Genomic DNA, 12,479 nt, shown 5'->3' on the forward strand with positions numbered 1-12,479 from the left:
ACGTGTGATGCTAATTTCTGATATATTTTCTTCATTTAATTTTTAGTTTAAAATTACTTCATTTTGTTAGAAAATAATAAATATAAGTAAAGAAAATGAAAAAAATTAAATAATAATATCAACATCCAAAAGCCACCATTGTTAACACCTTGGTATGCAGGCTTTCATACCTTGGGTTTTTTAATGCAACTACTCTTTTTCATATATATATATATATATATATATATATATATATATATATATATATAATTGGACCATACTGTACATATAGTTTTTAAGCTTTTTTTAAAAAAAATCACCAACATCTTTCATGTAATTAAATGTCCATCCACAGCATTACTTTTAATATCTAAAATGTATTTCAGTGTAAGGGTGTTTTGTTATTTATTTAATGAGTTCCCTAATGGATACTAAGAATGCTTTTAATTTTTCACGATTATAAACAGTGCTCCAACAAACAACCTTCAGGCAAACTCAATTACTTCCCAAGTATACATTCCTAAAAGTAGAATTGTTGGGTTAAAGGGTACATACACTTTTTTAAGGCTAGTAGCATTAGGGTACTCTCCTGGAGCCATCTACCTTCCAGTAGTTGCCTTAATTTGCTTTTATTTGATTATTAATGTGGTTGGGATTTTTTAAAACATGTTTATTGCTTGATTATATTCCTTCCTGAATTAACTCCTGATATTCCTTGCTAGCTTTTTTTTTTTTTTTTTTAGCGGTACGCGCGCCTCTCACTGTTGTGGCCTCTCCGTTGCGGAGCACAGGCTCCGGACGCGCAGGCTCAGCGGCCATGGCTCACGGGCCCAGCCGCTCCGCGGCATGTGGGATCTTCCCGGACCGGGGCAGGAACCCGTGTGCCCTGCATCGGCAGGCGGACTCTCAACCACTGCGCCACCAGGGAAGCCCCCTTGCTAGCTTTTTAAAATTAATCTTTATTGGCGTATAGTTGCTTCACAACGTTGTGTTAGTTTCTGCTGTACAGCAGAGTGAATCAGCTATACGTATACATGTATCCCCTCTTTTTTGGATTTCCTTCCCATTTAGGTCACCACAGAGCACTGAGAAGTGTTCCCTGTGCTATACGGTAGGTTCTCATTAGTTACCTATTTTATACATAGTAGTGTACATATGTCAATCCCAATCTCCCAGTTCATCCCACCCTCCCTTCCCCCCCAGTACCTTGCTAGCTTTTAATTTGGGGGGGGGTTCTACTTAATTTATGAGATATCTAATCTTCACCTGGTTATCCACAATGTATAACATAATGGCTGATCAAGAGTAGGCATAAAATGAAGTTTGCTGAACAAATGAATGAATCTTTTTATATGTAAGATAATATGTCATATGTAACAAATACGTTCCCAGTTTGTCCTTTTCCTTTTGATTTAATGAGGGAAACTTAGACATGCAAAAATTTTCTTTTTATGTAATCACATATTTATGCTTGGTGGTTTCTGTCTTTGGGATCAAGACAAGCAAGGCTCAATTACAATAATGTTTTGAAATGCCTACATTTTTAATTAAAAATATTTAATTCAAATATGTTTCAGTTTATGATATGAAATTAGATATCTAACCTTTTTTTTTTTAATGCTTAACCAGTTGGCCCAACACCGTTTGTTAAACATGCCATATTTTCCACATTGACTTGAGATGTCTCCTCACCCAAACAAATACTTCTGTATTTATACTATTCGTGTGTACAAAAACTGTTTATTTTTAAGTGTTCTCTTCTGTTGCATGACATTTCTATATGTTCCTGCAAAACCCCATATTCTTCTAATTACTGAAACTTAAAATAGGTTTTCAAGTCTCGTAGGGCAAGGGCCTCTCATTTTTCAAAATGCGGGGTCCTGCTTTAGCACTTTTACTTTTACAGGTGAACTTTTGTAAAGTTTCCCCAAACATTTTGTTGGTACATTGATTGGCACCGTGTTAAATTTATTCATTAATCGACATCTTTACAATATTAAATCTTCCCACCTCACCGCCAGCTGGAAGTACTTTGCCCTTCCTCTGAACTCCCTTAGCACTTTATACCTTTTTAAAAATCACTTTTCTAAGCTATACCCACCCAATTTTTCAAACCTGAAACCCGAGAGTCGTCCCCTCCCCTTCCTTCCCCAACCTTCACCCCATCCAATCAATCATCAAGTCCCGTCAATGTTACCTCCTAAATTTCATCCACTTCTGCCTGTCCCCACCACCAGCACTCTAGTCCAAGCTGCCATCATTTCTGGCCGGGGCCACCACACTGGCCTCCAACCGACCTCCCTAGCTTCCAAGCCATTCTCACTGCTGCAGTCAGAATACTCTTTTAAAAGGCAAATCTGATCATGGCACTCCCAGCTTTAACTATTCCAACAGCTCCCCATGGCACTTGGGATAGAGCCAAACAAGCAGGCTCAACCCTCTCTTCCAGCTTGAACCCAACCTCTCTTGAACATTCTTTCTTCCCTGTTCATGGTTGCCATCAAACATATCCCATGTTCTTTCCTACCACAGGGCCTTTGCACACACATACTGTTTCATGTGTTTGAACTGTCCTTAACCTTCCCTATCATTTTAAGGTTCCTCTGACATATATCCCCAGCATCCTACACAACTCGTCACATTTGTAATTCCTTGTTCACGTCAGCCTCCGTGATGATAACAGTAATAGCAATAATAATATTAATAATATACACCTTTTGAATAATAAGATACAGTTGCTCTCTATTTCAAATGCTTTACGTGCAGAGGTGCTCTAGACCTGGTGTGTACCAGCTCATGAGAGCAGGCTGTTAAATTTTCAGGAATGCTGTGAGCTAGCTGATGTCATACTGGTAGCTTGAAATCAGCCATGGTGAGAGTACCTGCACCATGGAAATCAGCAAATGCTACAAACCAATGCTCCCCTGCCCCTTTTCCCTGGAGAGCTGGCTGTTAAACCTTTACCGGCACACCACTGTTGCCATGCACTGTATTAGTTAGTCATCATCACAGGTCTGGAAGGTAGGTAGCCCATTTTCTAGATGGGGAAACTAAGAGGTTAAGTCACTCCTGCAAGATTTAAAGCTATGTAGAGGCCAGCCAAGCTGTGCGTCCAGCCAGTCTGACCCCAAAGCATGAGCAGTTCACGTTTATTTCACTATATCATAACGTTGAGGAAGGAAGGTGCCCCCTGGCCTGACTGGTCTGCAGCGTCCCCAGCACAGAGCACAGGGCTGAGCAGAATGGGCACGTTCAACTGATATTTGCTTCAGGAATAAGTCAACGATGTCTCAGCACATCAGGAAAACAGAACTATTTGCCGACACTGCATTGCTAAACAGAAGTCACCAGACAGGATGGCCAGAGCCCTGAGTCCTTGGTCTGACTCCACATTGAATTCAATGGGCAAGTCATTTCTCCCTGGGTCTCAGTTTTCTCACCTGCAACAGAGGGAGTCAGATGCTCTTCGATGTCTCATTATCTCTAAAATTTCTGGATTTACATGTAACAAAACATCTATTATTTTTACTGTTACGTGGGCTCCTTTTTTTAAAAATCAGCCTTATCCCCACCTCTCAGGCTGTCATCTGTTCTCTACCTGAGACATTTACCCCCAATTCATTGACTGCCAGGTGTATTCTAGCTAACACTGGTGAACCAAACAGAAAACCCAGCCCCAAGGAGGTCCAGGGACAGAGGAAATGTGAATGGAGAGGACAGGAGGTCAAAAAGATAAGGACGGAGGCAGACAGATTTCCACACCTGCGATACATGTCTCTGGTCAATGCCCCTTCCTCAGAGAGACCCTCCCTCATTCTCTATCCTGTCCTTGTCACTATCTGAAATTACATCATGTATGTTCTTGTTGTCTGTCTCCCCCTCTAGAATGCAAGCTTTATTAAGATGGGGGGCTTTATCTTGCCCGCTTCTATATCCCAGAGCCCAGAGCTGTGCCAGCCTATGGTAGGCATGTAATAAATGCTCATTTAAATGACTCAAAAACAATATCCCTTTGGAGCTAGAATAGTAAATATTTTATTGCAACTGCAATAGAGTCTTCCATAGATCCACAAAAAAAGGTAACCCAACCAAGATGTGCCTATCACAGAGAGAAAACCTCAAAGGCAAAATGTTAAATATATACCTAAAAATCACCCTCTTCCACCTACTCCTAACTGATACCTAACCCGACATTTACGCTTAAACAAGAACAGGAGGTTAAGTCCAAATGAGAAAGAATACACTATAAAATAATATTATTAGAAATTCATAATATGTCTGATATAGTTTCTTGATTTCTATATTTCTTTCTTTCCCCTTATCTTCTCTTCAAAACAACAATATTCTAGTTGATCTCCCTGCCCTCTGCTGTTCCCCTGACTAACTCAGTCTTTATAAATCAACAGCACTCGTTTTTCCTAAGATAACAGCTTTGAGTTACTCTCCCTCACATAGGAACCTTCAATGTCATCTTAGGTCTTGCCAGATTAAGTCCTAGCTCCCGTACAAGGCCTTTTTTTCATTTTTTAAAACTGCGGTAAAATACACGTAACAAAATTTACCCTTTTAGCCCACTTGAAAATGTGCAGGTCAGTAGTGTGAAGTACATTCACTTTGTCGTGCAGCCAACCTCCAGAACTTCTGCATCTCGCAGAGCTAAAACTCTGTGCCCGTTAAACGATTGCCCCCATCCCCCCAGCTCTGGTTACCACCATTCGACTCTCTGTCTCCATGAACGTGAACTTTACATCAGTTCCCCAGGCTTTACTTCATGTGACCCTGCTTTACATCACTTCCGCAGGCTTTTTTTTGACGTCTATTCCCCAGGCTTTTCATCACGTGACCTTGTTTGATATCACGTGACCCTGTTTTAGGCACCATACAGAACTTTTGAGCTGTTTTATGGTTTCCTTCCCTGCCATGCCTAGCTCATCTCAGCTAAGTTCTGGTATAAGTTCTACCTAAATGGATCCCCACAGCTGTTGAACCAGCCTTCTCTCCTCCAGATACAGGCACATGTCACCCTTTGCACCTTTGCACGTAAGAGTCCCATAGTTGAAACTCTCTTCCTTTTTCTCTTTACCTATCCAAATCCTCCCCATCCTTAAAAATGGTCTTCAATTTCATCTCCTTGAAACCTCATCCCACTACTCTAGTCCACATGAAAGTCACTCTTCCTGAAACTCGTATTCCATTCACTGGAAATACTAAACATTTTTAAACACTCTAATTCTCCTGCTGTTCTGTGCAATATACCATTGCCTCTTCCAATAGTTCCTAAATTTCCAAATAGGGACCATGTTTTCTATGTCGTTGTCCCTTTAACCTGGAAAAAAGTAGTAGATACAATGTAGGCATTCAACAAATATTGAACCAATTAGATAATTTCTACTTTCAAAAAATTTTTAAATAATTTGAATCACTCTGCAGCATCATTAGGCAACTTTCTTGAATCCTTTTCAAGAAAATTTAGTTATAGCCAGCAACTTTGTTGAATTTTTTAATCTGATTTGCCTGGATAAAAATCTATTCTAGCATGGTTCCAGCTGAATTAAATTCATAAGGATGGACTCCTGAAATGAGATGCCATGACCGTCTCCCAGACTGCAGAAATTGCTTACATAAAATACAAATTTAGAATCAGGTTCACATGTCCCCGTTCAATGCCTGTCACCCAGTCCACACTTCCCACACCAGTAGAAAGACCTAGAAGAGTTAGAATGATTATAAAGTGTAAAGAGCAGGAACTAGAGCAAAGGTGAACCAGGAGCCAGTCTCCCTTGGCATCATTTTCTCACCCACCTGTGTAAATGAACCTTCCTGGAGCTCCTTTGCAGAACTGTTTGGATTTATAAGATAATGTCACTTCTACGACTCCAGGAATGTGCCGAGGAGGAGTCTGCACTCTGATGGCATGAGGAGTTATTAGCTGAGGAATGAACAGGCAGAGAAATAAAATACCTATTATACAAGTTATCATAGAGATACTGAGCACAGGAGCATCTCCTGCTGCTACCCCCATCCCCATCCAGGGCAAACTGGTGCACTCATGACACCCCAGATGCTTTGAATGCCCTGTCCCTGTGTCTCATGTGTTTCTCTCTCTCACCCTGGAATTTCCTTTCAACCCAACCTGTGTACGCTTCCCTTCCTATCAGCCCAGCTCAAGTGCCTCTCACCTCCTGTGCCCCCCCCAACCCCCATCCCTGTCATCATTCCCTTCCCTCATTCCTACACTGCCATGACCTCACAAATTGATTTGGCAATTTCCATTACAAACTTAGCACTGTTACATATCTTTTGGTAACCTGTTTTGCTGTTTTTCTCATTATCGCAGTAGAAAAATTGGAAATTACAGAAAAATAAAGAGAAAAATGTTAACATTGCATAACCCAGAGACAACCGTTATTAATCTTCGGCATGTTTCCAGTACTTTTCTATGGTTGTGTGTTATATAATTAGATCTTACATCCATAGATACTGTTGTCCTGGTTTTCTTTCGCTGAGCATTATAGCATGTGTTCCCTTTTCCTGTATCATTAAAAATATTTCAAATAGAAGTTTTAAATAAATGATGACACTTCATCATTGAACCATTCTCCTATTAGCTGGTATCTAGCCAGTTTCTAATTTTTCTCAATTATAAACAGTACTGCAGTGAATATTTATCTTTTTAAGGGATCCATGCCTGCAGTAAATTGTGGCTTCCATGTCTTTTAATCCTGGTGCCCCACTTATCATAGGTACTCAATAGTGTGTGTTCATGTTGCTGGCATTGCAGAATTACAAGTTTCCCCAGATCAAAACAATCTTTGGGGCAAAGAAAATCAGGGAAGCGAGTTGCCTTTGCCTACCTCACTCCATACAAGCATAGTCCCAAACACCACTTGGAGGCCATCAAAGAAGTTGTCCCCAATGATGATTACCATGGCTCCTCCGGTGGTCCAGCCTTCACTCGGGCTAATGGCTTTGATGCATGGAGTAGCTAAGAAGATAGGAAAGAAGGAATCAGGTTTGCCCTTTGGTGGTTGAAGTTTGGAGTTTGGGGGCTGGGTGCTCTTGGTCATCTCAGAAGTTTAAGTTGAGCTTTGCTGACTTGCCATCATTCCCTAACTGGTTGTTGGTTTTCACCAGGTCATTAAAGCCTAATGAGTTGACCACTACATATGAAAATGGCTAACTGTGCAAAAGGTGCTTTTAAAATTCTGTTGTTTTCACCATCTTTTTATAAGTTGATCACACTACAAATGGGTAAATCCCTTTTCTCTCCCCACCTCCTCTGTCCTGAGATGTTAAGATCTACAAGGTCTGTTAATGTGCTAGAGAGAGAAGGAGAAAGCAAAATCTATCAGAGTTGAAGGTTTTTTTCATCTCTATCAAGAGACAATTTCTAATCACTTTCCTAACTTTGTAGGAAGGGTTTTCCCTCCTTCTTCCATATGTTCAAGGCCTCTGGACTTTACATCCCAACAGGAACCCAATATGGTTTTCAGGCCATAACTAAAGTCAATCCATCACTCCATTTCCAAAGTTGACAGGGTCAAAGGTGGAGGAGAACTTTGGCAGGACTCCAAAAACATGAACCCCCTTTGAACAGCTAGTCAATCACATCCAATCAGTCAAAAGAAACTGGATGGGTTCCTAGTTCTGAACCCTGGGATTTTCTTCTCCCCTTTCAGTGCCCACTGTGGGAGAATTAACACCACTCCAAATTCTTTAGTGATTCAATCATTTTCTTTCAGTTCATTAATTCCTGTTTGAAACGATACAAGACACATTTTAAGGGCCAAGATGGGGTGGGGTCTGGTGGGCAGTATACAGCAAGACATCACACTAAAATAGGAGCCCCATTTAGCCATTCATTCTATATTACAAGAGTTGAGTTGTACACTAATGAGTTGAGGAGTGGGGAAAAAAGAATGTAGATGGGATTTACTTAGGTTTGTCAGTTATCTTCCTCGATATACTTTATTTTCTTGGACAACTTGAAGTTTAACAGTTACCAGTATTTCTAATTACTTGAACGCACTTGGAAAACTACCCAGAGCAGACCATGATTTCTTCTTGTCCAAGCAAACAAAAATCAATTAGTGTCAGTTTCATTCTGCACATTGTTTTGTTTTGCCCACAATCTGTTTAAGGGCACATCTGACACTTATTCATACACGTCTGGCACGGTAATGTTCCTGTTTAACTAAGATGTCATAGGCCTACATTTGCCTGAAATGCCCCTCTAGCAAAAAAAGAAAAAAAAAGAAAAAAGAAAACCCCACTGAACTGAATGAAAGAGCCGGTGAGGCACGGGGGCCTGAACATTGGCTGAGAGATGTGTGGGGCTTACATGAAAGCAGGCAGAAGTCACTGTTTACAGCTTCATTTTTAAATCCACATGGTCTTGTGTACTTTCTCCACTCCTACTCAGAGACATCAATTTGAAACTCAAACAAGGAAATTTGTGGAGAACATCATTTGTCTGCTAGGCTCAGCCTGGACAGCAGAGAGCCCTACCTTCCGATGGGTCCAGCCTTCTCGCTCTCCGCCCGTGCTTTGAGTTGTTATGAACAAACATGTTGTCGGAAACAGCCAGCACGTGTCCATCCACGTTCACCGTTGTTGACAACACGACCTGCAGATTTCAAGGATAAAGCGGGGGCGGGGGGGGGGTTGAGTTAATCTCTCAGAAAGTCGTAAAAGTTGCAAAACTCTTTTGCCAGACTTCCGTATGGCTAACAAGAGACGGACCAGAACTTTGGGGTGAGCCATGCTCCTGGCATCTCAACGGGTTAGCCTTTTCCTGTAACAATAGCAGAGCGTCATGGAAAAAGAGGCCCCCTTTCGCCCATGTGCTGTCACGTATTTGTGCTCCAACTGTGCCCAGGTGATGAAGTGTGGAAGATGGCAATCTGACTGGCTGGTTCTAGGAACCTCATCTCTATCAAAGGACTTGGACGATCATTCCCAGGTGACCCTTCGGACTGCAGTCAAGGAGCAGATTGTGTGTGGTCAGGAAGCTAAGACGGAAACACCAGCTGGGAGGTCATTTCTCATTTCTCGGGAATGGGTTCTTGAACATCTGACGTGTGCCAAAGTAACGCTGGGGTGTGGACATGCTGCCTGATGTCCTGATGTACCTGGTGTCCCCCATGCTGGAGAGCAGCGGCGGAGATGCTCAGACCTTGGGTGAGAAGGTAAGGTTTCGGAATTCAGTGTTGAAAATGTAGGACATTTAGTATCTAACCAGACGAAAGGGAAGTGATGGGTGTGGAGTAGTGGAAGGGCATGATGTAAAGTCCAACAAAACGGAACTCAAATTCCATGCCTGCTACTTCCTAACTTAGAACCTTTGACGAATTATACTTCACCTTTTCGGATGTCCACTTTTCTTATCTGTAAAACATACACAACAATGCCTATCTTGAGGACTGAATGAGATAAAATAAGGATAAAATGAGAAAATAAATGTAAAGCATTTATGGATGAGTTCCCATCCTAGTTGCCTCGCCCCTGCCTTGTTTGGCCAGTCGATAGGACAGAGGATATTACTCATTGAGCCCCTCCCATAGTCTAAGCTCTGGAGGGGAGGCTTCAGCAAGGGGGACTCAGGGGCTCGGTAACCACAAAAGTTACAAGGCACAGTCCCTACCCTCAAAGAGCTTACTTTCAGGTTGGAGAAACATGGCAAACAAGCAAAACAAGTAGCACACAGAATGAGGTCAGATTGGCTTCTGTGTGTGTGCTGCAGATCAGGGTGCAGGAGAAGTTCAAAGAGGTGGCCATCAGGTGGAACCGTGGGAAAGCACAGCAGAAACGCTTTGACTTGGGCATAGCCACCACCTACTTACTGACCCAGGAAGGTGAGTCATCCTAGATACCAGTCTACTTGTTAGTTACACATGGCATTTTTTTTTTTTGAGAAAGGAACTTGTTACATACATATTCATGTATATGTATAGACCCGAGGAAAGGCATTGAATAGATACGTAATGAAGAGCTGTGTCTAAAAATGGCTCTTCCTGTCCACTCCCAAATTAAATTCACTGATACTCTACTTGGAATTTTTCTGCCATCCCTTCCTTACTTATTAAACAAAGTGGGGACAAACCTTGACCCTGCCTTACCTCTTAACATGAAAGAAGATTCACTAGACAGCATTTAAAGTTTTTTTTACTATGAATTATTTCAAGTAAACAAAATAAATATAATGAACCCCCTTTTGTTAGAGTGAAATTTACACGCATTGAAATGTACAAATCTTAGCTGCACAATTTTGACAAACGGATACAACTAGGTAGTCCACACCATATCACAATACAGAACATTTCTATCTCCCCAGAAAGTTATCTGGTGCCCCTTTTCGGTCCACCCTACCCTCTACCCCTTGCCAAGGCAACACTCTCCTGAATCTTTTTAACCTCAAATAGGATTTCAGATGATATCTCTAAAAAGAATTTTTATATATATTGTAATATAATAAGGGTTTGGGAGAACCCCTAAAATCATGAGTCCACAAAGTATTTCACCTAGCCTGGTACCATGCCATAACAGTGGCACACAGGAATTTTTACATGGACATAAATGGCTGCAGTTATCAACTCAAAAGCATTCACTGAGCTCCTGGTATGTATTGGGTATTATTATGTCAGGCCCTGGAGATCCTAAGCCCACAGAACAATGTGTTCCTGGTTGGCTAGTGTCTCTCCCACACTTCAGCTCCTCACCTGTGAAGGCACTACCGATTCGGTGCCCCTGCCTCGCTGTGATGCCAGAATGAACTTAAAGGAAACTCCGTTGTCATTCAGAAAATTGTATCAGTGTAATTGCTCACAAGTCAGGGATGCAGCTTGTCTAGCTCCAGGTCTGTTTTCAATTGTGTCCATGTTAACATGGTAAGAGTCTGGGGAAAGGCCTTCCAGATAGTTCCTATCCTGCGGTGGCAACCGTAAGACAGAGACATCCATCACTCCCTGCAAGGGCACGAGGCACAAGCTCTTATCAGGGCCCTTCAGCAGAGCACAGGATGGAATCACAGTCAAAGGGAGAGAGGGGCTGAGTCTCCTAGTCCTGGGGTTAAGATGGACACGAAGGCTGAAAGCAATCACCTCTGTTTCTGCTTACCCGCAGAAAATAATAGGACAAAGAGGAGTAAAAGAAAGAGGAATCGGATCACTTTTATAAATTGTGCGCGTGAATGGATTTTCAAAGACGTAGCTGTTAAGATGCAGGGATGGCAAAGAAGGTAGGCTCCAAAATCGCTCTTAGTCTTTGGCTTTGTAACTGGAAGGATGCTGATTTCATCACATTATTCAGGTAAGACCAAAGAAAGAGTATGCCTTAGTTTATATGCATAAAATACCACATCCACTCCTCAGCTTAATACTTGCTGTTCCCTTGATCAGGAACACTGTTCCCGTCCTTCAACACACAAGTTAAAAAAAAAAAAAAGACATAGCTGTCATCCCTGGAAAAAACCGAAAACGAGAGGGTGCTTCAGGCTTTAACTGCTAACGAGCTGTGCTAGGCGCAAGGAGGGGAACCTCAACCTGTGTGAAGATTATGTGGATGTGAAGAGCGTTCTCTCCGAGACCACGTTAATTCATTCCACAAGCTCCTTGTTATACTGTACTTGAACGCTCCTCGTGCATTCCTGCCACAAAATATGGGGCTTTCTTGAGCCAGCTGATTTCATCATTCTCCATTTGGGTGGAGTGAGACTTGGTTCCAAAGAGAACATTTCCCGAATGACATACCCTGATGGTTCAGATGCACTTCATTATTTTCTATTAACAATGGAAATAAATTTTAATCTCTTGCTGGCTAGCGCTGGCCTCTCATGACAGCAAGGGAATTAACCTGAATTATTTCAGTGTCTGCAAAATTTATTACAAGATTTTAAATTATGTCCAAATGTATGTGCATGTGCCTGTATATATAGAGAGATATGAGGCAAGTTCCCGTTTTTAATATTCCAAATATCTTAGACTTTGAGGGATCTAAGAGAGCCTGCCAATTTAACTGAATTTATAAAATGTAAAGGATTTGAAACTCCACCACGTGAAACCAGACATGTTTGGTGGTGGTTCTTTTTTTTTAGGAATGGTTGTTTTTCTTATACATGGAGACACACACAAATATTGACTTTTCCATACACGCACTCTCCTTCTGGAAGAGTGAACTACATTATGGAGGTGAAGATACATTTGGTACATTCAAAGCTTCGAATTTAAGTTCCTTCACTGTTTTCTGATGAACGATGACAACACTGATATTATTCTATTCAGAGAAGTTAAAGTTTCTGAATGTTTGAAGACTGAAGGAAGTAGACTGTGCATTCCAGCATCGTCTCCCTCCCAGGCCTTCCCCTTCCACAAGCCAACTTCTTTCCCCCAGTGAGTATTTCCTGGGTCACGAAGGCTGACCTTTTCCATCTGGAATCAATCAGTCAGTCCCTGACAACTTCCTGAAACACCTCACTCCATTTCCTGTTCTCTCCCCCTTCTCTC

The 12,479-nt window shown here is 41.7% G+C and overlaps 1 protein-coding gene across 5 annotated transcripts in view; it reads right to left on the reverse strand.

Annotated features, from left to right (window-relative positions):
- Positions 1-12,479, reverse strand: part of EBF2 (EBF transcription factor 2) — a 191,460-nt gene that overhangs the window by 32,602 nt on the left and 146,379 nt on the right. For 3 of the 5 annotated variants that reach the window (XM_060300045.1, XM_060300042.1, XM_060300044.1), the window contains exons 8-10: positions 8,488-8,605; positions 6,834-6,964; positions 5,782-5,908 (exon numbers count right to left, since the gene is read on the reverse strand). In XM_060300045.1, the coding sequence (XP_060156028.1) occupies positions 5,782-5,908; positions 6,834-6,964; positions 8,488-8,605 (376 nt within the window). Of the gene's footprint in view, positions 1-5,781; positions 5,909-6,833; positions 6,979-8,483; positions 8,606-12,479 lie in introns of all 5 variants that reach the window. The other 2 variants (XM_060300046.1, XM_060300043.1) reach the window with 1 other exon arrangement.

This window comes from Globicephala melas, chromosome 6 (genome assembly GCF_963455315.2).
Source record: "Globicephala melas chromosome 6, mGloMel1.2, whole genome shotgun sequence".
NCBI lineage: Eukaryota > Metazoa > Chordata > Mammalia > Artiodactyla > Delphinidae > Globicephala > Globicephala melas.